Below are 26,246 nucleotides of genomic sequence, written 5' to 3'. Positions count from 1 at the left end.
GGGACATGTCTGGGGGATGGTTACCCGGGGTGCGGTCGGGCGCTGGGTCTAGGGATGGGACATGTCTGGGGGATGGTTACCCGGGGTGCAGTCGGGCGCTGGGTCTAGGGATGGGACATGTCTGGGGGATGGTTACCCGGGGTATGGTCGGGCGCTGGTCTCTAGGGATGGGACATGTCTGGGGGATGGTTACCCGGGGTGCAGTCGGGCGCTGGGTCTAGGGATGGGACATGTCTGGGGGATGGTTACCCGGGGCGCGGTCGGGCGCTGGTCTCTAGGGATGGGACATGTCTGGGGGATGGTTACCCGGGGTGCAGTCGGGCGCTGGGTCTAGGGATGGGACATGTCTGGGGGATGGTTACCCGGGGTACGGTCGGGCGCTGGGTCTAGGGATGGGACGTGTGTGGGGGATGGTTACCTGGGGCGCGGTCGGGCGCTGGGTCTAGGGATGGGACATGTCTGGGGGATGGTTACCCGGGGCGCGGTCGGGCGCTGGGTCTAGGGATGGGACATGTCTGGGGGACGGTTACCCGGGGTGCGGTCGGGCGCTGGGTCTAGGGATGGGACGTGTCTGGGGGATGGTTACCCGGGGTACGGTCGGGCGCTGGGTCTAGGGATGGGACGTGTCTGGGGGATGGTTACCCGGGGTATGGTCGGGCGCTGGTCTCTAGGGATGGGACATGTCTGGGGGATGGTTACCCGGGGTACGGTCGGGCGCTGGGTCTAGGGATGGGACGTGTCTGGGGGATGGTTACCCGGGGTGTGGTCGGGCGCTGGGTCTAGGGATGGGACACGTCTGGGGGATGGTTACCCGGGGTGCGGTCGGGCGCTGGGTCTAGGGATGGGACGTGTCTGGGGGATGGTTACCCGGGGTACGGTCGGGCGCTGGGTCTAGGGATGGGACGTGTCTGGGGGATGGTTACCCGGGGCGCGGTCGGGCCCACGCTGGGCCCCCCTCGCGCCGGGCTCTGCACAAGCCCATAGAAACAGGGCCCTGCCCCGCCGAGCGGAGGACGCCATTGAACCACAGACTATCAGGGTGGGAAGGGCCCGCGGGAGGTCACCTAGGCCAGTCCCCTGCCCAAAGCAGGACCAATCCCTCATTTTTGCCCCCGATCCCTCAACGGCCCCCTCAAGGATTGAACGCAGGAGCCCGGGTCTAGCAGGCCGACGCTCACACCACTGAGCTCCCCTCCGCCCCAGCTTAAGGCCCCCAGCCGCCCAAGGGGCCCCCTGTTTATTATGGGGGGGGGGGAATATTCCTGTGTGGGTCTCAGCCCGGGAGCGGCAGCGAGGGGGGCCCGGTGGGGAAAGGGCCTGGCTCGGCTGGGAGAGCCGCCCTGGGCTCCAGCTCTTCCCCCCCGCCAGGCCCAGGGCTCAGCCCTGCCCCCTCCCCCTCCGGCCCTCCCCTTCTCCCGCCCCCCCGTTCCCATAGCAGCCGCCCCCCCCGCCATGGCCGCGGCCGCCGCCGCGCGCTCGCTCTCCGGGCCCGGCCGCCGGGCGCTGCCGCTGGTGGTGATCCTGGGAGCCACGGGCACCGGCAAGTCCGACCTGGCGCTGCAGCTGGGCCTGCGGCTGGGCGGCGAGATCGTGGGCGCCGACTCCATGCAGGTAGCGCGGGGGGAGGCCGGGAGGGGGGGCTCGGAAGGGATCGGGGCCTGGCCGGCGCGGGGGGGGTGACGGGGAGCGATCAAGGCCTGCGGAGCCGGGGCCTCCCGCAGGACGAGGGGCCGGGAGAGCCGGGGCCCCCTGAGGGGATGGGGGAGGTGGGGGGAAGGAGCGAGCTGACTGACGCGGCATCCCAGAGGGGAGCCAGGAGACCCCCCAGCTACTGCCCCCCCCCGCCCCCACTACCCTGGTTCTGGGCTTTGTGGGGTGAACTCGGGCAGGCCCCCCCAAGATCCACTCCAGGTGGGGGGGTTGCTCTCGCTCCGCAGCTCCTAGTCCTCCCCGCCGCTGGGGCCCCTTATTGTTTGTTAAGCACTGTGCATGCCACGCTTCCCTCTGGTTTGCAGCCGGGAGACCCTGGTGTGGCTTCCCCTAACTCACCGAGGTGGGTGCAACCCCCCCCCGCCCCCAGTTACACACACCCCAGAGGGAAATAATCCCACCAGACTGACTGGACCGTGTAATTGCAGTTTTTTTTCTAGGAGCCGACACTGCTTACTTAAGATGTACTAGGTGAAACAACCTGGAGAGGTTTCAGAGTAACAGCCGTGTTAGCCTGTATTCGCAAAAAGAAAAGGAGGACTTGTGGCACCTTAGAGACTAATCAATTTATTTGAGCATGAGCTTTCGTGCATGCATCCGATGAAGTGAGCTGTAGCTCAGGAAAGCTCATGCTCAAATAAATTGGTTAGTCTCTAAGGTGCCACAAGTCCTCCTTTTCTTTTTAACCTGGAGAGCTTTCTGTTCAATCAAATGAAATTTCCCTGTCTGTGAAATATATGGCAAGTGTCTTTTAAAAAAAAATGAACTTGCCTGCTGAATAGAGGCTCTGGGTTAATGTTTACAAGCTGGGAAAGCCTCAGCCTCCAGTTGCTGCCCAGATGTGCTCTTGAGAAGGACCCCTGGCCTAGCCCAAAACAGGGCCTGGAAACGCTTAGGATAATAGTCTACACAGAACTTTAAAACTGTTTGGGACGTCTTTGTTCTTTGTTCACCGGATCTTGGTGCGATCTCTAAAAACAAGCCAAGTTTGACTTTTCTACCCTCTGCAGTTTTTTGAGGTTTTTTTTGAGAAATAAGATTTCTCATCAAGATCCGGGGGGAGGGGGAGTGCGATCTGTTTCTTTGTTTTTTAACACATGCATAACTCAAAAATGGTGGGACTGATTTTGTTCAATCCCCCCCCGCCAAAAATAATTTCACCTTTGGAATGAGACTGGGCCTGGACAGTTGAAACCCAAAAGGAATCAGTATGAGAAGTAATGAGCTCAGGGAATGCAGAATGGAAGTTGAACCTCACGTGAGCTGTAGCTCACGAAAGCTTATGCTCAAATAAATGTGTTAGTCTCTAAGGTGCCACAAGTACTCCTTTTCTTTTTGCGAATACAGACTAACACGGCTGTTACTCTGAAACCTGCCATGCTTGCTCTTATAAGCACTGCTTCCAATCAGGATCCACTAGCATGGACTCTTGGGCCTTTTTTGTGTCTCATCGAAGTCAATAAGGCTCTGCAGAGCACGTGAGACCTCCTTAAGTGAATCCCAGTGCAAGGTCAGGGTCTTACAATGTTAAATAAAACAGGATAGTAGCTCAAGGCCCTGTTCCTGCACTGAGCTCTGCGTAGGTGGTCTCCTGCCTTTGCATGGAGCCCTGTTACTCTGTGTGTGTGTGTGTGGGGGGGAGTCTGTCACTGGAGAGGTCATTGTAGGAGGAGGGTCCAAATGAAGATAATGACCCAATTTGGAAGCTCAGTCGGTGGGCTTCTATCACTGCTTATTAAAGGGACTGGCTGGATAAATAGGCTTGACAGAATTCAAATGTTATATTTTTATAACTTTGACAGATAATATGCTTATTTTAAGCAGTTTTTCTATTTGCATTTTCACATTGCGGAAAATTATAGGTTTTAAGTAATTTTATTTTCAATTTTATCAATTTAAATTTTCACAGAAATTTTTGGGGGGAGGGTCAGACAATAATTATTTAATACCAGTAGATGTTGAGATTCAAAAAGTTAAAGTTTATAACTGTTAAGACACACATTGCCAACCTCACATGTCAAATTCTACAAAGTAAATATCCTTAAATCAAACTCTGACAAGTGTTCAAGCAGCATTTTTCTTTCGCCTATCTGTAAATTTCTGTTATCGTTGGAAATACTTTTTCGTGTGTATGTGTGTGTGTGTGGTGAAATCAGTGTTTACTGACATTTACCAACAAAAGACAAGTCCTTTTTAGCCTAAAGATAAATAATATTAAAAACAATTCCTTATTAGTCGCTAATGACACCAGAGATCATGAAAGGGACAATGTCATCTTAAAAATCCCATGTAAGCAAATTTATTTCTTTAGCTATCTTACTAATAACATCTTAGTTTATTACAAGTGAAAGATGTTAATGCTTCCATTGTACCTGTCACTGTGTTTTATTTACTTTTTGGATTTCTGTTAGCTTGTACAAGGAAAATCAATGAAGTAAGTTTTGCTTTTGTTTAGAGTCTCTTTCACTGAGGTTTGTAGTGTTGTGATGTTTGGATTTAAAACACTGCTTTAAATTACTTTAAATTTTTTCATCGTTTTGTATTAAATTGTGGCAATATTCTGATAAGCTTCTTTTTTACAGTATTTTAATTTGGTGCCAAATTTAATGTGTTGGTTTTTACCTTTTCATCCTGAAATAATTTTTTAAAACTGTGAATGTGTTTCCCTCCCATCTTTGCTATTGTCTGTTGTCTTTTTGCACCTCACTCAGTTTAGATGTTGAAACTGGACTTGTTGTTTTTACTTTCTGGTTCTTGTGTATTAGCTCACGGCTGCTGTTTGGGTTCTGAACACGGAAGGGGGGATAGTCTAGAAACTCTTTCTACTGAATTTAAAACAAGTAATGAAAAGGCTTTTGCTCATACGGGAGTTTTTAAAACGCAGGGAGGTGGGGCTGGGGAGTCTTAGGCCTGAACTAAGTTGGCATGACCAAATGAACGTAACACTTGTGAAGCTTTGTGCAGCATTGTCATGGTGTCTTTAGCTACCATCAATTCAAGCGCTTGACCTAGCTATGTTAGAAAGCCACATGGGTGTGGGAATATCTGCTGGAGTCACAAGTTGACTTAGAACAGTTTTTAGGAGGCCAAGCATATTCCTGGTGAATGGTCTGCTAGTCCTTTAGAACGGTTGTTATAACATTTGGGGTTCTGACTCCATGGTAGATCGTAGAGGGAGGAGGTAACCTATTTTCTCTGGAATCTAAGGCCCTGTCTAGGTAGGGCATTTCAGTGCAAGTTAAGTTATTGGGGATAAATCTCTCTAGTATAGTGTCTTCATTAGGGGTTTCTACGAGTGTCACAAAGGCTACGTTTCCACGATGAGCCAGGGGTTTGATTCCTCTGCCCGCATACACCTAATTGCACTAGCTCTCATTGAGCTAGTACGAGTCTAAATAGCAGCATAGCTGCGGTAGCATGGCTGGTCCAGGTAGCTCTGCCGTGACTTATGCAGTCGTGGCTACACCGCTATTTGTGCTCGCGCTAGCTTGCCGAGTGCTAGCTCGGGCATGTGTAGACGTAGGGTATACCGATGTCGTTGCACTGGTAGAAATGTTCCCAGTTCAAACAAGCCCGAAGCTTTCACTGGAATGATTCTAGCCCAGCTAGCCATGAGGAAAGCTTTGCAAGGGTAATGTACAATGATCAAATGAATGTGCACTGGATGTGAATGCCGATTTAGGGCACAGTGAACTTGAACGAGTTATTGGGTCCTGGGACTTGTTTTGGCTGGCGTAGCAGAAATGAGTCTGGGTCATGGGGGGTCACAGGAGGAAAACTGAGTGTTATGGGAGGGGGAAAACATTGGCACCCCTGTTTTAGGAATACGGCAGGTTTTTTATGGCCAAGGCGAGATGTTTCTGCTCATGGAAGTCAATGGGAAAACAAGAGATCCTGGCTCTGTCTTGACTTCTCTGTTTCTCTGCAGAATTGGCTGGGACTGGCTGCCACAATTTGAGGCTTCTAGATGTTCTGGGACCTGAACTATAGTTTGTGCTCTGGTTATCTCCGTTGCCCCTGTGGGAATGGGTCTACTCGGAAAATTCTGACGCCAGGCAGCCAGAGGAATCCAGGCGCTCGCTGTCGGCCTGCTTTCCTTTGAACCTCATCCTAGCGGGACTATGGAGGGAGAGCGGAGCGGCTCTGCTGCTTTTATCCTGTAATGCGGCCTGCTCTCTGCGTGGCCCCTTGAGGCTGCCAGACACCGGGGCAAAGGGTGCGTCTCGGAGGTACTGGGCAGCCGGAAGGCATAGTGTTGATTGGAGCTTGTGTCCCACACAGCGTGGTGGCTCCCGTAGGCATTAGCAGTTGGAAGAATGCGTCTCCCTTCTTTCTGGCATTGTTCCTGTGGCACGTGCCTCCCCGCTGCGTGTCCCAGAGCTGGCTGTAGCATTCAGGCCGAAGGATCCTGATGAGTTGCTGCTTAGGGCTGAGTTTGGGTTTCTCTGTCCTTTTTAAAAACTCCCCGTCCCTCGTTCCTAATTGACAGCCACACATTAATGCGTCTATCCAGTCACGGAAGGCACCCAGCAGACATCTAACGAATGCTGCCAGTGTTTAGGCAGTTGTTTGAGTCAAAGCAGTGCCCCAAGACCACCTGTTCTGGTGATCGTATGGCCAAGGCCTGGCTCACAGGGACCCTTGTATTTCCCAAGTGTTCTTGGTGCCTGTGGATCCTGGTAGCTGAGTTATGGATTCACAGCCCGCTCTTTGCGTGGCTCAGGAAGTCAGGATCATCTAAAGGGGCTTTTACTTTTTTCATTTTGTGTTGTCATTTCCCTTGGTTTTATAATCCTAATGAACCTCCTTTAAGAGTAACGGCAGCTCTCCAGGGCTGCCCCGAGAAAACAGACACCTACCGGGTGCTTTGCGAAGGGTGTGCTCTGGTGTAACCCTGTTTGCGGTGCCAGCTAATGGGAGACAGCTGAAGAAACAAGTGGGCCTTTTGCATCAGGCTGCTGAGTATCCTTTCTCCCCATACCGCATGTGGGGAAAATTCCCAGCCAAAAACTTCGTGCCCCTCTTCAGAATTGTATCTATCTTAGGTACTCAGATGGCCCTGTTACCATGGCGTCTGAGCAAGCACCTCCCAATCTGTAACTTTATCCTCACACACCCTGCTGAAGTGGGGAAGTGCTCTTTTCCCCATTGTACAGATGGGGAACAAGGAGGCTGGGGCCCAGCTTCCACTGAAATCAGTGGAAGTTACACCCCTAAATACCTTTGAGGATCTGGGCCTAAGTGACTTGCCCGTGGTCACCTATGAAATCTGGGGTGGAGCAGGGACTTGAACCCAGATCTTATGAATTCCAGGCGATAGTGCAAACCACTGGACCATCCTTCCTTTCATAATGCCAACAATCTCATAGAGGCTAGGCCCCTGTTGAGTTGTGCCTACCACTCCTGATAGGCTAGAAATGGCACACATCCTGTTATTGTGTTACCCCATCACCCCCACCCTGATGTGCCCATTGTGAGGTCTTATCTTCTAGACTGGAAGCCCTTTGGGACAGGGATTGTCATTTACTATGTGTTTTTAATAGTGATTGGCATGATGACTTTCACATCAGCTCTCTTTGCCTCAGTTTCCCCACCTCGTTACTCTCCCACCTATTTAAGATCTAGGGATGAATCTATCTAGGTATTTACGTGGCCCACAGCTGAGTGCTCTAGCAGTATTGTTATTCCTGGTGTTGCACTCAGAGGACTGGTGCTCCAGGCTGCTGCTAATCTGTTTTGGGGCCTTAGACAGTAACAAAGGCTTATCTGAAACCTTGCAGAAAATAGACAGGAGTCTACAGTGCGAGGATATCTCAGCTGCGAGGCCCTGAAGCCAGCCAGCTGGTGGAATCTTTCTTTTCTCTTTGCTCTGTGTATGTAAAAGGCTCCCTTTGTTCCGCTCCCAGCCCACACACTGACACCACATTCCTCCTCCTCTTGTTTCCAGATATCTAGGGAGCCTCTCCCTCCGTGTTTATTCTCAGGAGAACCTTGAAGGATTGAGTATGGCCTGAAAATCCCAGCTCTGCCCATGTAGGGCGCTGGGGCTCCAGCCGCCTCCCTGCAGCTAGTCAAGTCCTGCCATTAGCAAGAGATTTGTGTGTATCGCTATGATTTCGGGGAAACAGGTGTGAACCAGGGGAGCTGAAAGGCTGATGGGCCTTGCCTGGGCAGGGCGTCTTCCCATTGACTTCCACCTGCTTTGTATCAAGCCACAGCGGGCCTGAATTGCACCAAGCAATTACCTCCTCTGGGTCTGACTGTATTAGATAATGGAAGGTAATCAATAGGCTGCAGCCAGCCATGGGGTTTGCCGGCAGGGGGCTGGCTCCTGGGCATCTCCTTCTGTCTGCTCAGAGCCCTGTTTGTGTTTGTGCTCAGAGCTGGCTGCATTTCCATCCCCTTCCTCGGGCACAGCTTTGTCACCCTCCTGCCCCTTCCTCCCCTACAGAGACTGCCTGCAGGCAGCCGCTACCTTCTTGATGCTGTTAAGGGAGTGCCAGTGGGTGGCTGGGGAGGGGCCTGGTGCTTTCAAAGCTGTAGCTCACGAAAGCTTATGCTCAAATAAATTGGTTAGTCTCTAAGGTGCCACAAGTCCTCCTTTTCTTTTTGCGAATACAGACTAACACGGCTGTTACTCTGAAACAAATGAATCTTGTTTCTCTCTGCAGCTTTTCTGAGATGTGATATGACACTAGAAGGACCACAATCCCCCCTCTCCCCATCATGGGGTCCAGTGGAGGAATGAGGCCCAAAGAATTCAGTAGATATTGGCAATGGTCCGTCCCAATGTGCTGACTGTCTTGTAGGGGCCAACATAAATTCCTTCTTCCTCCCTGCCCTCCATCTCCTGAGCATCCCATGTCATTCCAGGGGATTATTATTAGGAGACCACCTCAGAAGCCCAGCTGAGATCAGGCCCCTCACTGTGCCTGGTGCTGCATAAACAGATGATTGCTGCCCTGAAGAGCTAGTGATCTAAACGGACCAACACAGGGTTAAGGGAGAAGGGCTGTAACACAGGAGCAAGGGTGACAGATGGTACCTGTCAGGTTAGTGCCATGGTTTGGTAGTTTTGTTTTGAATTGTTTGGGTGTGGTTGTCCTGGGAGGAGAATTAGCTAATTAGAGACTAAGGGGGCTAAGGAGAATAGGGGAAAGGAAAAGAAGGGGTGTGGGGAGGACAGATGGAATGAGCTTGAGCCAAAGAAGCTGTGAAGGGTGTTGGAGCAAACGGCCAATCAGCTCAGGGGGAGAATGGCCAGAGTCAAAAGGAGCGGAAAAGGCGACCGGGCACAGCTTACCTCGCCAGAGTCCGCAGGTTCTGCCGCAGCTGCTTGTCTGTGCTCCCGCCGGCTGAGGCCAGGGCTGCACAATGCAAGGTTTGCTGGGGCGGTTATACCGGTATAACTCCGCCGGCAAACTCTCCGCATGGAGACCCAGCTTATCCCCGTGTCACTTATTGCTTGAATGAGCGATACCAGCAAAAGGACTCTTGTGCTGGTCAAACCGTAACCATGCTAGGGCTTTTGCCCTACAGACGGGTTGCAAAAAGTCACCTCCCTACCTGCCATTGCTATACCGCCAAGGTTTCCAGGGTAGACGTGGCCTGAGTCTCTGGGCAGCCCTTCCCTGAGCTGGCGTGGTTGGGGGACGGGGCGGGCCTTCCTTCCTTTCTCCCTGTTGTGTGCTCTGGGAGTTGCTCCAGGGCCCAGTCTGCAGGAAAGCAGCACATCTACAAACTAGAGGGAGGCCCCAGGCTGAAAGTGTGCAGGTTGGCTTGCTGCAAGCCGGGGAGGGAGATGTTTTGCTCCAGTAACCTCACATTGTTCTTCTCCATGGCCCTCCGCCTCTCCCTAGCAAGTCACTAACGCGATCCATTGAGCATCACTTGCAGGAGACTGGCGGGTGGGGGGGCTGAACGATTAGCAGCTAGCAGAAGTAAAGCGGGAATGAATCTGGCTCTGTGAGTCTGGCTGTCCAGTGCTGCAGGCTGCTCTCGCTTCACCAAGCCAGGCTGACAAGGCCTTATTCCAGCGCAGGCTCTAACCTGAGGCTACGGAAAACTCCAGCCTGCGCCGTGCTCAGTGCATCCTCCCAGGGGCTGAACCCCGTGGTTACAAAGCAGGGCCTCAGTGGGGTGTCTCACACAAAGAAGGCACAGTCCCCCTTAAAGCGTTGAAATCTGATTTCCGAACAGAGAGGCTGCTTTATGAGCAGTGTCTTCGCCCGCGCCCACAGCGCTGAGTGTCCTGGGGGAGCGCTGGGCTATAGAACCCGACTCTGATCAGGGTTTGTTTGCAGGCTCTTTAGAGCAGTGGCCCAGCTGCTTCTCAGCACGGGCTGCCAACAGCATCCGAGGCTCTTTGTGTTGTGCCAGGCCAGTGCCAGGGTCCGTGGGCATACATCACCGAAGAGACTTGTATTTGCACAGTGCCCGTGAAGCATGCAAGGGACACACCCACCAATGTAACAACACGCTCTTCTGAAAGAGCTCTCCTCAGGGGACCCTCCTAATTCCTTAGAGCCGGAGCTCGAAATTGTAAGTAAGGCTCTGATATTTACACTGGGTAGTTCCTTAGTTTTGGCCATAACTGGGTATTTACACACCCCAGATGGTGGATCCTGGGTATGACCTTGATGTTTGTGCTGCCTGGATGCAGAGCGTGGCGATTTACAAAGAGCCCTGCAGAAGGATTAGCCTGTTTTTAAAAAAACTCTGTTCCTAAATCAAGGAATGTGATCCAGCGGCTAGTCACCAGCCCGGGAGCCAGGCTATCTGGGTCCAGTCCCAGCTGTGCTGCTCCCTTGCTGTGTGATGGGCAGGACCCTCCTGAGTGCCTCCGTTTCACTAGGGAGTACTCCTCTATCTCACAGGGGATGTAATGACGTGAGGTGCTTTGAGATCTTCACATGAAAAGTGCCCTGAAGTCTGTTTCCTGGTTCCGCAAGGAAGGAGTAGGAGAAGAGGGGGGATTGAATAGCCCAGCGATACTAGGCTGCCTAGCTGAGGGATGTTCTTATCAGGGGCTTAGAAAATAATCAGATCCAATAGTGCTATCTGCACAGTGAGTTTGATGACTATGGTAGCATGGTTTTTGCTGTTCCTGAAGGGGTGTGGTGCATTGGGTTTGATCGGTGATTGTGCATTTTCTTTCCGTAACTACCCAAAACACAGATCTTCCAGGGTGCACCGTGCACTGTATTACACCATTGCAGGAAAGGATACAGGTAAGTCTGTACGTCCACGCAGCTGCAGGAGCAGCTGCAGATGGTATGTGCAGAGGTGCGTGTGTGTGTAGCATGCAAGTGTGTGTGTTAAAGACACATCCGCAGAGGTCAGTGTGGTATCACCAGATCAGCACGTGGGCCTGACGTGATTGGGATGCTCTTCTCTGCGCTGATAATCCAGGGCATTGGTAGATTTGGTCTCTGAAGCATCCAGGGAGCTGAATTGCTACCTCAGTGTATGTTTCTGCCATGTGAAGTGTTGTCACCTGGGACTCTGAGCTGGGGTGGGGGAGGGCTGATGCTTACCCAGGGTGGAAAAGAGCAGCTGCAGCCACAATGGAGAATTTCTTACCTCTGATTGTCTTCTGTCTGTTTCTCTACCTTGCCAGCTTTTTTGATCAGATTTCCACTGAAGGCCTGCAGCCCTTTCAGACCGGGGAGATAAACTCTGATATGGGATCACTCCAAAGAGAACGCAGCAGTCAGAGCAGCTGGCTCTGGATAATCTCATGTTCCTTTTGTATTAGACAGAATATAATAATTTGTCCACCCTTTGCAGTGCCTTCCACCTGAAAAGATTGGTGTGCTTTACAAAAGTTGGGAGGCACTGTCTGCGTTTTACAGGGAAATAGGCATGAAGATGCAACGTAACTTGCCCAAAGGTCACGAAGCAAGTCAGTGGCACGGCTAGGAATGGGACCCAGGAGTCCTGACCCCCAGTCCCATGATAGGAAACATTACAAAGCTGACAGGAATGGGTGATATGCAAACACCCAAAGCTCCCCGAGTTGGACTTTCTGGTCAAACGTTTATTTCTGCCAAAGGCCCCTTGAATTTTCAGCAAACATTGAAAACAGAAGGGCCCCAGCTGAAGGTGAGGAACCCAGTGTGTCTTTGATCTTCCCAGAATAACAATCTAGTGCGGGTGCTTTGCCCTTCCTGTACACAGGCAGGATTTTCTCTTCCCCAGGGGCTACCCACCCTTGCTAGCTTAGCCCTGCGGGGCATAGGCACTGCATATTCCAAACACCCATTGTGCCTCACTCATTAGGTACTAGGAGGTAGGGGAGTATTGTCCCTGATTTCACTGTTGGGGATGCTGAGGTGAAGGGGACTTGTCCAAGGCCACGCACAGGGTCAGAGTCGTGAGTTCCTGGCTCCCAGTCCTGTGCTTTAGACCCTGTCTCCCTTCCAAAGGGAACTGTGTATCTTTTTAGAATTGGGGGGCTAACTGATCGGGCACTACAGTGGGCCAGAGAAGACCTGAGTTCAATTCCCAGCTCTGCCACTGGCCTGCTGGCTGACCATGGGCAAGTCATGCCAGTGCATTGTGCCTCAGTTTCCCCAGCTGTGAAGTGGGGAGGATACTGACCGTCTGCTGTAAAATATTTTGAAATCTGCTGATGAAAAGTGGGGTTTCCTGTTAACATGATTGTAGCCTAGACTAAGGATGGCCATGTGGTCACTGGTCTACTTTACAATTTACAATTGTGTTCAAATGCGATTGGGGATCCTAGTGTAAGCAAAATCTCAGCCTCCAGCTCTCTGGGCATTTCCTCTGTGCCGCTCTCTTACTGCTCTCCCCTCCCTTGTTGTCCTCTCACTGGTTCTTGGGGCTTGCACTCAGGACCCTTTGAAGCCCAGAATTCCCATTGTCTGGGTGCTGAGATTTGGTAAATATCAGTTTACCTGTAAATCTGGAGATTTTGATTCTATTATAAAGGCCTGTAATCCTGTGGCAGAACTAATTCAACTCCAGGGCGTGGCTGCTCCCTCTCTTTGGGGGTTGTTGACCTGAGCTGATGTATAACTTTTTTCCTTCGTGTACCTGGAGGGACGTGTCACCGAGCAGGGGAAAGGGGTGATAAGCTCAGCTTTTACTGGGTGTGAGAGCTCTGACTGTGTTTGCTCATTCATGGGGCTCCATGGTGTTTGCAGAAGGATCTCGTCCCCAAACAAGACTTTGTGCTCTGTTAGGGACCCTGCATTTGGACAGAGCTGCACCTGAAAGTTTACCAGCCGAAGCGCCCGGTGGGGTTCATGAAAACAGGCTGTTGTCTGAGGGCTGCAGTTTGGAGCTGGGCTCGGCGAGGTTACCCTGATCAGTGGCTCTGCCCTGGCTCTCCGATCACTGGGTCATTGGAACACGCTTGCGTCAGCAACGCACGTGGAGCTGTATTTGGCCCCGGCACAAGCAGATGCTGCCCTGATTGGCGAGTCCGCTTACGCCAGGGCTGAAGCTGGCCTTCCTTCGCATGGCCTGTGTCCTGTCTCTGCCTGGGTCAGAGGGAAGAAGGGGATGTCTCCAGAGCATGAAGGATTAGCTGAAGTGGTCTGTGGTCATGGGGCTGAGGAGGGAGAGCAAATTCCTCCCTTCTCCTATGTGGCGGGGGTGGGGACAGCTCTGTGATTAACGAGCGGGGATTCGGACTCTTATCTCCTGCTCTCTGTGTCCCAGGTGTACAAGGGGCTGGACATCATCACAAACAAGATCTCTCCCCAGGAGCAGGCTTTGTGCAGACACCACATGATCAGCTTTGTGGATCCCTTGGTCTCTAACTACACTGTGGTGGACTTCCGGAACAAAGCAGCGGCCCTGATATCCTTTCACAGAGCAGTCCGACTGGCCAGACAAATACACACCGGGCTCCTCCGTTCTCTCCCTGGCCCCTTCCCTGGGCCCGGGCCATTGCCTGGATCAGCCATTCGCTGTCTTCCAGGAGTGACTTCCTTAAAAACTAAAGCTGGTGAGAGAATGTTAAACGCGGTGAGATGTTGAGCTAATGCTGTAGGAGAAGCATTAGCTTGTCCAAACCCCTCTTTGTCCATGTGTGGACGTCTGGGCGTCATGTGTCAGGCCAGACTCCATAGCCAGCAAGAGGAGCAGCTCGGAAACCAACCTTTGATAAAGGCAGTGCTGCTGGCGTGATCAAAGCCACTCGAATTTGGGGTTCCCCGAGCAGCTGTCGGGTAGAGCCCTCTACCTCGCTGCGTGCCACCCGCAGCATTCGTGCCTGGGGCGGACGTGGCTAGTGGGGAGAAGTGGAGAGGGGGATGATGATCTAATCCAGGGGTGGGCAAACGACGGCCCGTGAGCCGTTTTAAGCCGTCCCGCGAGCTCCCGGTGTGGGGCCGCTCCATGTGTAGGAGCTGGAGAAGGGACATGCCGCTGCTTCCGGGAGTTGCTTGAGGTAAGCGCTGTTCGGAACCTGCATCCCTGAGCCTCTCCCCGTGCCCCGGCCCCAATCCCCCTCTCCAAACCCCTCGATCCCAGCACGGAGCACCTTCCTGTATCCCAAACCTCTCATCTTCATCCCCACCCCAGAGCCCGCACCCCCTGCCAGAACCTGCACCCCTTCCCGCACCCCTCGTCCCCCTCCAGCCCTCCGAACCCCTCGGTCCCACCCCAGAGCCCGCACCCGCAACAAGAGCCCTCACCCGCTCCTGCGCTCCAACCCCAATTTTGTGAGCATTCATGGCCCGCCATACAATTTCTATTCCCCGACGTGGCCCTCAGGCCAAAAAGTTTGCCCACCCCTGATATAATCCCAAACCCAAGATGGTCAGGTTTGAAATAGATCAGTGAAATCATGCCGGGAGCCCAGGAGTGAGAGTAGGTGCTGGTCTGCTTTATACCCAGGTGCATCAAGAGACGCAGTCACAGCGCTGTTGTCCGTTGACAGATTAAAGCCAAGTTTAGTTTGTACTGCAGAGAGGCTCGAACTAATGTATCGGTGTCCCTGAGACCTGCTATGACCCAGTAGGAGCAGGGCTCCGGCTCAGCCTGGTTCAGTCCTGTCTACACTACAAGACCAGACCGGATTTCAGGAGATGTGTGGGTAGCAGCAAGACGCGGTTGTTTCCGTGGTGTAGACGGGCTGTGAGAAGCTCCCTTTCCCTCCATCGAATGCTGAGATTTCGCAGAGCTTTCTAGGCCCCTCTGTGTCTCGTGCTCCTTAACCGTGCACATTGAAGATATATTTGCTCGAGAGAAGATCCCAATCGTTGTGGGAGGCACCAACTATTACATCGAGTCCCTGCTCTGGAAGGTCCTTGTCGACACCAAGGTAGGAGCTCTGGGGGGCAGCAATTCCTGGGCGAGGCAGGTCCCCTCCTCACGGCTGGGCTTGCTGTGATTGGAAGCAAATTCACCTTCCTCCCTTGGAATGCTACACTAGGCCTGTGTAACCCCCTTCCTGCAGAGCAACATACCAAGTGCATCCAGGTAATGCCCTCCCTCGGGAGCAGCCTAAGGCACTCGCCGAGAGGTGAGGACATGCTTTCCTTGCATTAGCGTCTTGTTAGCTGAGTCAGCACCAAGCAGGTGCCTGGAGGCAGATTACCGGTGCTGTGGGTGTTACTCTATCCGATGAAGTGAGCTGTAGCTCAGGAAAGCTTATGCTCAAATAGATTTGTTGGTCTCTAAGGTGCCACAAGTCCTCCTGTTCTTTCTATTGCAGAAGGCTCTTGCGGCAATCCCTAGCCAATGGCGGGGAGCCGGTGCCCCGTGCGAGGTGGTAGACTTGTGAGTTCTTTGGTATGCTCGTAGGCAGCAGCTCTGCTTGAAGCTGGGCCTGAGACATGACGTTCGGGTCTGGCTCTGCACTGCCCCAGAGCTCGGGGAGATTTGGGCTGCCCGGTTTTGATTTGGGCTCCTTTCTGATCCATCCCGCCATCCTCAGGGAGCGGAGGGTCCCAGATGCATCAGGTTTGAGCGGGGTCTTGCTTTGTCCTGCAGGAACATTTGCAGAGGTTTGACTTGGGCGGGCTGATCTGTGCCCCACAGGAGAAGACCAGCCCTTCCCCTGGGCGAGCAGCCGACCGGAAGGTGGAGCTGGAGCAGCTGGATGGCCGTGAGCTCCATTGCCGGCTGAGCCACGTGGACCCGGAGATGGCTGCCAAGCTGCATCCCCATGATAAGCGCAAAGTGGCCAGGTGAGCTTGTCTAGCTGGAGAGCGCTGACCTTGGGGGCGCTGCGGCTGCTGTGGACGGTCGCCTCGTGCCGTTTGCGGCCTCTCTTGCCATTGCAGTTAGAGTCCAGCTGAGGTTTGTGCCTCTCTGCAGATCTGCCATGGCCGGGCCCCTCGCGGGGAAGTGGACACGGTCGCCTCTTGTCCGCCACCTGATGAACAAACTTCGCCGGCCTCTCGTCGGTTTCCATTGCCACTCACTAGACTAGCACCAGGTCACATGCGGAGGCTGGACAGAGAAGGGAGAGGAGTGTGAGGGGCAGGGCTTGCATGGAGTGACATTGCAGACAGGGAGGAGGAATTGGATCTGACCTCTTGGTTCCAGCTGATGCAGAGAGATTGTGGGGTGCCGGAGGAGGGTGTTTTCATCTCTCTGCCATTGGATGAAGAGCAGTCTCTGGTTCTTGGAGTCTGTCAGATCAGCAAGAGGCTGGGTGGTTCGTGAGGGTCGAATACCATTATCCAGAGAGACGGGGCAGAGCCATTCTTTGGGAGGCCCTGATCTCTGCTCTGGGCTGTGTGGAAGTGATCTGACAGGGAGTGGAAGTGACTCACGTGCTTTCCCAGCTGCTCCCTGTGACACCAGGGCATCCAGCTAGTGGGTGCGATTCCTCGGGGCGGTTTGCGTTTATTTGGGGGCTTATGAAACACGCTGCTCAGTCGGCAGGGAGACATCTGGAATGGAAGTGACTTGCTGCGCAAAGCCAGAGTGAGCAGGCTCCCGTTCCCCACCCCCGAGTGGCTGGAGAGACCTAGCACTGTGCCTTGGACATCACCCAGCTCGGGCTCTGGAGGGACCAATATGGGAGCCGAAGCCAAGGCCCTCTGCAGTGAAGGCCCAGCCCTGACTTGCAAACCTAGGGCCTGTTAGCAGGAGCATCCCTGCTGCAATCAGAAGCATCAGCGAGGGTGGCCAGGACCCAGCCTGGCGATCGTCGTTCACGCCTCCGGCGGCCCTGAATAGGGTGGCCTTTGGCAACCGGTAAAACGCTGCCCACGGGCCCATAGCGCACCAGCCGTGCTGCCGGCTCAACCTGGGGAGCCCACGCAGGCCGGGAGAGCAGCAGCAGCTTCTCTGGAGCGATTTCAAAAGAAAGCTGCCGTGCTGGCTGAGTAACATACCGCGGAGCTGTGGGAACGGGGCGCGGCGAGATTGGACTTGTCGCCTCGAACCGACTCTCCCAACCCAGCCCTGCCCGCAGGTGAAGCGGAGCAACGCCCACCCCGTTCGCACGGGAGAGACGCAGTCATTGTTCTGCCGGCTGCTTCTGTTGCTCTGTGACCTTTCTGATCCGTGGTACCAACCCCTTCCCTGCAGGGACTCTAGATGGGAAGAGGCAGGACGCGTGCCAGCACCTCTCCCCTAGCCCCGCAGGGGCTGTCTCAGCGCCATTAGTGGGGGGTGGTTCTTATGGTCAGCCAGCTGGGTGCTCCATGTCTTACACCCACCCCCTGGCCTCTTCCCCCAGGAGCTGGTAGTCGGCTCTGGGCATACTCAATAAATCATGCTCCTGAAAGGGGCAGATACTTTTCCCCCAGGTGGGAGGGTTGGGTTTTCCTGTGCGTTCATGGTTCCCTCTGGCTGTATCCGCGAGGGCACTGGGCAGATGGAAATCTGCGCCGAACCCGGCTTCTGAGCTGTCTCTGTCCATCTGTTGTACAAGGAGCCTGCAAGTGTTTGAAGAAACTGGGATCCCCCATAGCGAGTTCCTGCATCGGCAGCGAGAGGAGGAAGGTGGGGGCCCGTTGGGGGGGCCTCTGAAGTACCCAAACTCCTGTATCCTGTGGCTTTATGCAGACCAGGCAGGTAAAGAGAGAGTTCTGACCAGGGGCCGTCTGGCTGAATGGGCAGAGCCGTCCTGGGGCGAAACGCAGGCAGGGCCTCTCTCGTCCCAAGTGCAGTCTCCTCATTGAGCGGTGCCTGGTCTGAGCCTGGGAGGGGTCCTCAGCAAGGAGAGACCCCAGCTAAGCAGCGTGTTCAGTGTGGTGTTAATGTGAGCCCCCCCGCCCCGATTGTCATGGTGCCCTCCCTTTAGCCCTGGCGAGTCCCACTCGTACCCTCCAAAGCAATCCTCTTTCCTTGGGGTTCACCCCCTCGTGCCCTGGGTCATGCCCATGGGCCCAGCAGAATGGGATTCTGACGGTGCAGGACTCCTAAGAGTTCTCAGTGCGTCACCCAACAAGAGGCCGGATCCGTCAAAAATGATCGGAGTTTTGCCTTTAGCTTTAATGAGAGCAGGATCTGGCCCATTACTGCGCTGTAATTCTTGTAACCTCCCGTCAATTTTACAGATGGGGAAACTGAGGCAGGGAGAAGTAAAGTGGCTTGTCTAGGATCATACAGTGGGATTGTGGCGACATTGGGAATAGAACCCAGGAATCCTGTCCCCAGCTCCTGTCCATTGGCCTAGCCCTTGGCAAGCGTGGAATGGCCCAGTGCTGCCCTCCAGGGATAAGAGCGCGAGTTCAGTGCTCAGGTCCTTGGTTGCCGGTCCCTCTTCAGGAGCTTTGTGAATGGTGCTCCCTGCTCCAGCAGGGAGGGGGCATTCGAGGTGGGAGTCACACAGTGAGAGGGGCAGCAGGTTTGTGAGTATGGAGATGTCTGGGGTGGAGTGTAGGGCTTGCACTACCCCCCCCTCCCCCACAAGGATTTAGGGTGCCTGGCGATGGAGCCATTCGCATGGTCCTCGGGAGGTCCGGGATGCAGCCTGCTACCGTGGGTGTATGTGGCTGGGAAGCCGTGCGCTCTCGATGCCAGGGCTCTCCGTCCTGCGAATGCGGCTCGGGGTGTTTGAATCGCTGTTATGATCTCTGCCAGCTCTAGATGAGCGGCTGGACAAGCGGGTGGATGACATGGTAGCAGCGGGGCTCCTGGAGGAGCTGCGGGACTTCCACCGGCGTTACAACCAGGAGAAGGTGGCTGAGAACTGGTGAGTGTTCGGCTGGCTGCTTCGCACTCAATCAATCCCCTGTTGTTGCAGGGGCCTCGGGTGTTGGAGCACCTCAATCCTCCTGTTCACTGCCTGTGGCCTGTAATACGTGAGTCCCCCTGAGAGCTGAGTCCTTGGGCCGATTGTGGCTGAAAGGCTTGGTGTGGGGGTAGTTAGAGGGTGTTTAGTGGCCTGTGACATCCAGGATTGGGCTGGTGTGATGGTACCTCCCAGGTGTAACCTCTGATGCCAAGCTCCTCGTGTGGGCACCTGGACATCCCCCACCCCACCCCACCAACCCAGGCCATTGCTGGGGTCGCTCCCATGTGGCCGGCGATGGCTTTGCTGTTCTAAACACATGGGAGCTGATGTTGTGGGGACACAGCACAGAGGGGGGCAGCTCCTTGCTGCAACCGACAGGTGTTGACCTGCTGTCTGACCTTCTTCTCTAGCCAGGATTATCAGCACGGCATTTTCCAATCTATTGGCTTCAAGGAGTTCCACGAGTACCTTATCACGGAGGGGAAGTGCCCTCAGGAGACCAGTGCCTTGCTGCTGGAGAAAGGTGGGAATGGCATGCCCAGGAGGCTGTCACTTGCTCACAGCTGGTAGCCCATGAAGGGGAGTCTCGTGTCTACTCCTAGCAGCACTGTGCAATGGCGCAGGAGGTCCCAGCCACCCATGCCTGACAAGCCTTGCAACTCAGGAGGTGCTGGTGTCACTTGGCAGAGTCTTGAGCAGGGTCTGGTGCCCCTTGGCCAGCTGAACCAGGCTGTCTCCCTGGGGAAGGGCTCCCTGGAGCTGGGCTGCAGAGTATCTCCCATGCTTAGAGATTGAGGGAGATGGAGACTCCTTTGCCCTTGCTTGGTGAGCCAGGGATTTGCTAACTTGTCCCTTGGTTGGATCCAAAGATGGAGAAGATCTGTTGAGGCCTCCAGTCCATCCCCTTGGAACCCTCTGTAGGATCGTCCCTAGAGTCTGTTCCTCAGGGCTTGGCCCAGCTGAGTTTTAACTGTCCCCCATGATGGTGTTTCCATCACTTCCCTTTGGAGAGTCCTCCCCCTGCTGAGAGACCTCCCTGATCTTCAGCCTAGTGGTCACCCTCCCGTTAGTCCGGCCATCCCCCCTCCTCCCTTGGGGTTCGCACCTTCCCACACCCTGCCCCACTTAGTTCCCACTGGCTTCTTTAACATCCATGGAGTCTAATTCACAGATGCTTTGTTACCTTAATTTGAAAGGGATCCAGGCCCTGAAACTAGTGACAAAGAGATACGCCCGGAAGCAGAACAAGTGGGTCCGAAACCGCTTCTTGAGACGTAAGTGTTTATACCCCTTCTTCGCCCCCACCCCCAGCTGCCCTGGGAGTGTCCCCTCCCCTCTCATCCCTCCGCCCCATTCACGCCCCACTCCCGGATCTGCTCTGGGGAGTGTCCCAGCCCTCCCCTTTCTCCTCCATCCCTCGGAGCAGTGTCCTCTGCCCTCCTGGCTGGAGAAGGGAGCCTGGCTGCCATTGGTGGCCAGGCGAACTGTGGTTTGTCAGGTGCTGTCCAGCCCGTGGGGGGCTCTGAGTTCTCCCAAGGGGGGTGAGTTGCGTACAGGGCACGCTCTGACCCTGCTCCCCGCAGTCCCCACTCCCTGCAAAGAGCTCTCCTCTGCCATTGTGGCTCTGTGGCCAAGGCAGCCCTCTGGAGGGAGGGAGCCGTACACGATGGGGCAGCTGGATAAATAGCAACGTCTCCGGGCGCAGGCCATATCCAAGGACAGTTACGTAACACGGCTCTCCCAGGGCCACCGAGGGAACCGTTCCCGTGTGAATTCCCTCTGCTGAGTCACGTGGACATTCTCCGCCTGAGTGTGAGGCCGCTTGCCCCCCAAATTACCAGGATCTGTCCAGCAGCCTCTTCAGTGAATAACCTTTGGGTGTGTCCTGTCTTCAGGCTGCCGAGAGGGCTGGGCACATCAGGACGTGCTGTTCCTGCTTCGCTCTCGGCCCATCAGGACCAGGCCTGTCCAAGACCTTGCTGCCCTGGCCATGTCTGTGCTCATTCCCCATCCCACCTGAAGTGGACGTTCCTGAGCTCCCTTCCCAGGCCCTCTTCGGTGTGCTTGCTCCGTAATTGTCCAGCTGTGACAGGGAAGTCTCCACCCCTCCCAGGAAAAGCTCCCTCCTTGCTAGCTAAAGTCCCAGCAGAACAAAGCCCCACGCGCCACCTGTCCCTCCACACGTCCCCTCCTCCTGCACTAGCTGTTGCTGGCAGTCAGATCCCTGGCTGCCTACAGGCCAGCTCTCTCCTGAAAGGGGCTACAGGGGATCTGCCCATCGTGTTTACCTCTCCCCATGAGCCCACACGCGCGCCGGGCTGAAGCGAAAAGCCCAACTGACAGCTGCCCTCCAGATTAGGAGCTGCAGCCGATTGGTTGTTACAGGCCTGCCGTGGACACCATGATGGCAAGAAGCCAATGGGACTTCCCTCGCCCTGGAGCAGGGCCAGGATCAGCAGCTGGGAGCCGAGCATTTGTTGAAAGGTGGCTGGTAGGGGCAAGAAAAAGAAAAAGAAACCCAACCAGGCCAAAAGACTGGCTTTGAACTGGATGCAGGGCTTTCCCGGGGCCAGGTGCGTGGCATCCGCGTCTCACCTTTCTGCCGAGCAGCAGATGGGACAGGTGTGCCTTCGATCGGCCTCTTAAGAGCCTTCTTTGTGGCTGGAGCAATAAAAGGCAGCACCTGCCGGATGCCGCAGCCTTTGATGACTTTGTCTGAGTGATTAGGCGCTCGCTCTGCCGGCTGGCAGGTGAGCGACATCGCTGGGGAGTGTGCGCTGTCTGGCTTGCAGACATCTCTGCGCTCTGAGTGCCGGCTGGGCCTCTGGAAGCGCCAAACGCCCTCACGTTGGCTTAAGGAGGCAGATGGGTTGGTTTTAAAATAGTCCCACACCAAATGCAGGTGTTCAGATGAAGCACACCCATTGCTACGTGCGCGTCCACCTCTTGCAGCCTCGTTAGCCGTGACAGCTGTAAATAAAGCAACCAGGCTGAGACCCTCAAAAGCAAATACCTGATCCATGCACCAGGCTCGAATCTCCTTAGAAGAACAGCTGCACCTCACGTAATTGCTATGTGCTGAAGCCATCTGGGTCTCCGTCTGACTCTTCCGCTGGCTGAGTGAGCGTGGACTTTTCCAGTGGACCGTGCAGGTGGGAAGTGGGTTGTAGTTATGACGGGAGCACAATTTGCTTGGCTCTTGCCAGGCTCTAGATGTTGGGTTTCTTTCCTGCCCCTGCTGGACGCTGGGATTGAGGATGTGCAGTTCCTAGCAAACCAAGGGCTCCGGTAATCCTGTCTCAGGACCACTCTGTCTCGGAAGGACAAGCTGGTGAGGATAATGTGGGACGTCTCCCAGGGATGTTAGGGTCCTGCAGCCACACTGCTCAGGAGTAACGTGACTGGCTAGGATACTGCTGGCAGCTAATTGCTTCTGCTCTGTGTTTCTCCCCAGGCCCTGGACCCAATGTGCCCCCAGTGTATGGTTTGGAGGTGTCTGATCTCTCACGGTGGGATGAGAATATATTGAAACCTGCCCTTCAGATTGTGGAGAGCTTCATCCAGGTGAGCTTCATCCATGGGCCTGTGTGAGCAGTTGCTTAGGAGACACTTATTTTGGTGTGTGTCTGATCTCTCTGTCCTGCGCTGGGTGGGGACTTTTGCCAGAACTGCAGCCTGTCCCTGCCACAAGCTGCCACTGTCGCTAGAGATCTTCTCCCCAGAGCTCCACCCAGGGAGATTGCGGTCTCCATGCTTCTAAACTAGAGCTCCCTCTCTCCCTACTCCTCTAGCCTCCAGACTTGCCCGTCTCAGGCTGGCCAAGGGTTATTGCTATGTCTCTAACTCCAGATTTCCGATTGTGTCCCGCTGTTACTGAGGAACCCCCAAACACACAGCACGCCCCTTGTCTCATACTGGGAGGAGACTGACTCCGTAGCTCTGACCCTCGAAGGTCAGTAGGAAAGCCTCCAAATCCCATGACAGTGGCAGTGACGAGAGAAACCTCGCTGAATAGAAACTGACCTGACACCTTTTTAACCTCAGGGGCAGCAGCCATCGGCAGACCCTGTAAAGATGGAGAGTGAGATAAATGAGGACAAACGGAGTCATCACATGTGTGAGCTCTGCAACAGAGTCATCATTGGGGACAGAGAATGGGCAGGTAGGATCCAGAGGGCGGGGAAATATATATGGGACAACTTCAATGTGGAATTGCAGTTTGTGTCAAGGGAACAAAATGAGTCCATAGATACCTGCTCTTGGTCATATGACCTTCATTACATGATCTCAGGCTTCCTAGGATTGTTTACAGCCCTCTGATAAAAGCAGCCGCTTGCAAGCCTGGAGGGGTGTAAGCCATGCCACAGCAGCCATCTGTCAGCTCTTACCACCGGGCTGGGGGGAGGGAAACAGGAAAACTCACGTTCTCTTCTGGCACTGGGCGGTGGGAGCCCTCTCCGTCAAAACATTCTTCTTAGCGCATCACTTCTGAATTTCCGTGTTCGTTCTGAGCTGCTGGTTCTTGTTAGCAATTCAGAAGGGTTAGCGAACCTGCACCGAGAATCTTGTTTCTCTAACAATTCATTTTTTTTCTTTAAAACAAACAATAATATATCCTGGAAAGTTTTTAAAAAGTTGGGTTTGCGCCAACATTTAGGTTTTGTAAAACTAAAGCTTTTCCCAGATCTAATGTTGACAGGAACATTTCCATGAGTTTGAAAATTGAATTTTAATCCCATTGGAATCAAAATATTTTAAAACAAATTAACATTTCCGGGAAGCTCAGAACCTCAAAGTGAGATTGGCTAGAAACTGACTAGCAACAAACATGAAACTGACACATCTATCTTCATTGTGCAAACTGAGTGAAATGCTGAAAGCAAATGCAGTATTAATAGCGAGAAGTAGATTTTAAAGATTCATTTAGTTTTATTGATCCAGGGAGCGGTTTCTAACGTAGGTAGGGAAGTTGGTGTTTTGAATTAGTAATTCTCTTTTAATATGCTTAGATCATAAATGTAGTTATCTGGTTTTTAGTAGATCTGTGTATTGTACTAGTTTGAAAACATTTTAAAAGACATGCATACACACCAAGGAGAGAGAGTCTGAAAGATTTGAGAGCTCACTCCATGCTGCTAGGGCACAGGAAGCATTATGACCAAGAGTGGTCCTTTCGTAAGGTACAGTTACGGGGCAATAGATTCCTTTCCTGGGGGTGTCGCCCAAGTTCCTATTAATATTTATTTATCCTAGATCAATGCTGCATCCCCTATATCCAGCCATACTTGGCATGAACCCATAAATGGTGCAAGAGCAGTGTTAGGGGGAGGGAGGGCACATGTAGAACTGAACTGAAATGTTGCCATTAAATGCAACCTTAAAGCTACAAATTTAAACACATGAGCCAGGAAATGAAAACACTGGGGGCCCAGAGTCAACTTGAAATCTAGTCAGTTTCTAAAGATGAGTTAGAAGTAGTTTCAGAAACTGCTCCTGGCCCTGATCGTCCTCTCAGTTTTTGTGGTTTTTTTTTACAGTTGCACTTTCATGTTGTTTAAAATGAAAGACTCTCACAAATGACAGGAGAGATGTGTACTGTTTCAGTTAAACTTTGGTATCACTTGTAACAAAAAATTTCAGAGAACTGTGATTTCACTGCAACCTGATGGTGTCCCAATAACACTGCAATCAAGTACCAAATGTGCATGTAATTTTCTTTCAAAGGAGGCCAAAGGAAAAAAAAGTCTGGAAAACGTCCTAGGGCCCCCATCCTGCAAACACATATGCACATGCTTAGCGAAGGCCTTGTCTACACTGAAGTATTGCTGTCATAACTATGCCGGCATGGCTAGGGCAGCGAAAACCCCCTAGTGTGGAGGCTGTTATACCGGGATAAAAGTGCTTATATGGCCGTTGCTGTTCTGGTTCGGTGAATCCCCTCACACCGATATAACTGCATGTACACTGCTGCTTTGACTGGCGTAACTGTGTTGTAAATTAATCATACCTCTTACGGACATAGTAATGCCAGTAAAACTTTGCGCGTAGGCCAGGCCTAAGCAACGGGACTGCTTGTGTGCTTAAAGGAAAGCACAAGCGTGAGTGTTTGCAGGATCAGGGCCTACCCGTGGCACACCTGTGCTTTTGCACAACTCCGTAGGTGTTAACGTCATCCAGTCTATAGACCCACAAAACACCCAGCTATGGCATATTGTATGTAAAGACACATTCTTGGCACCACTTTGTGGAGCTGCAGACAATTGTCCAACTTCACGACGTAACGAGATACGAAAACCGTTTTGTGACATGAGGCTCACAGCAGCTGTTCCTCACGGAGGGCTAGACTCGTCAGCAATGTAGAGGTCGCCCATTTGTGAGTCTTTAGGCACAAAAATGGTTTTGCATCTCTCTTTAAAGTGCAGTGTGCGTGTGTGTAATATGATATAATGTTTATCCATCTGGATTATTCAAGTAGGTGACAGGATTTTAAACAGACCAAGGCCTTTCCCTCTAGTGCTAAGAATGAGTATGAATTGGTTTGGCTTGAAAGGAATACTTCTATGAGTGACTGGAACAGGGGCTGCTGGATCCTATGAGGTAATGAACATCCTCATCCCCGCATAGTAGTGAATGGGAGTTGAGGGTGCTCAGCACATCACAGGATTGGATGAGTTGGGTATTTGCTTCCCCAAGATCCCCCTGAGTCGCATGCTCTGTTTGTCTTTGCCCTCAGCTCACACAAAGTCGAAGTCCCACCTGCACCACCTGAAGAAAAGACGGAAACTGCACTCGAAGCTCAGTGCTGTGGAAAGCCAAGTTAATGTCACAGGGACTCAAGGAGATAGTGACGGGACACAGAACTTGGGACAGGACAGAAAGTAGGCTCAGTTCTGCATCTGCCAGCCAGCTGGGGAGCAGGGTCAGCAGCTGTTCTGCCCCCAGTGGAATCAAGACTGAACGGAGCAGAGCGCAGGAAGGATCTGGGGATAAGCTGGGTGTCTTGCTTTCAGCATCTTGCTGCAGGCAAGAGCGTATCCTCTTCACACGGCACGAATGGGGCGAGGATCCCCAGACTTCTCCAGCCCAGCCTGAAAACGGCTGAACCTCCAAGCAAGCTCATCAGGCGCAACCAAGCTGAGTTGTGTTTTTAATTCTAGGCAGTGATGCAGCATCCCAGCCTTGGGATTTGATCTAGTTTGCTGGCATTTGAGTGAGGTGTTCTCAGGGACAGAAATACTGTGTCCATTCCAGCCTGGGCCAAAAGCATAAAGCCACACGCTAGGGAATTCTCGCTATCTTTATTTATTGTTTATGAAGGCGATTTTTTTAAACATCTAAATAAAGTAGAAACGTTGGCCCCCTC

General features: G+C 53.3%; 1 protein-coding gene across 7 annotated transcripts; it reads left to right on the top strand.

Moving 5' to 3' along the window:
* Nucleotides 1–1,432: 1,432 nt before the first annotated feature.
* Nucleotides 1,433–26,246, top strand: TRIT1 (tRNA isopentenyltransferase 1). 7 transcript variants are annotated; one of them, XM_037881695.2, is made up of 13 exons: nucleotides 1,483–1,611; nucleotides 8,584–8,762; nucleotides 10,888–10,940; nucleotides 13,399–13,539; nucleotides 14,909–15,007; nucleotides 15,679–15,875; nucleotides 17,576–17,718; nucleotides 18,730–18,841; nucleotides 19,294–19,406; nucleotides 20,080–20,157; nucleotides 22,338–22,447; nucleotides 22,928–23,045; nucleotides 25,617–26,246. In XM_037881695.2, the coding sequence occupies exons 4-13, from the start codon at nucleotides 13,468–13,470 to the stop codon at nucleotides 25,763–25,765; spliced, it is 1,191 nt and encodes a 396-aa protein (XP_037737623.1). In that variant the 5' UTR covers nucleotides 1,483–1,611; nucleotides 8,584–8,762; nucleotides 10,888–10,940; nucleotides 13,399–13,467; the 3' UTR covers nucleotides 25,766–26,246. The 7 variants fall into 7 exon arrangements, with proteins under 7 accessions (XP_037737619.1, XP_037737618.1, XP_037737624.1 ...); XM_043531995.1 differs by having other exon boundaries at nucleotides 10,014–10,940; XM_037881692.2 differs by lacking the exon at nucleotides 8,584–8,762 and adding an exon at nucleotides 6,524–6,672 and having other exon boundaries at nucleotides 1,514–1,611.

The sequence above is a fragment of the Chelonia mydas genome, chromosome 19, assembly GCF_015237465.2.
Source record: "Chelonia mydas isolate rCheMyd1 chromosome 19, rCheMyd1.pri.v2, whole genome shotgun sequence".
NCBI classification, from domain to species: Eukaryota; Metazoa; Chordata; order Testudines; family Cheloniidae; genus Chelonia; species Chelonia mydas.
Note: the sequence above shows the minus strand (reverse complement) of the source record. Positions and strands in the feature narration are given on the sequence as shown.

Coding starts and splice junctions, on each gene's coding strand:
- TRIT1 (XM_037881690.2), top strand. CDS start 1,453: ATGGCCGCGGCCGCCGCCGCGCGCTCGCTCTCCGGGCCCGGCCGCCGG. Junction 17,719..18,729: donor GCTTTATGCAGACCAGGCAG/GTAAAGAGAGAG, acceptor GATCTCTGCCAG/CTCTAGATGAGCGGCTGGAC. Junction 22,448..22,927: donor TTGTGGAGAGCTTCATCCAG/GTGAGCTTCATC, acceptor TTTTAACCTCAG/GGGCAGCAGCCATCGGCAGA.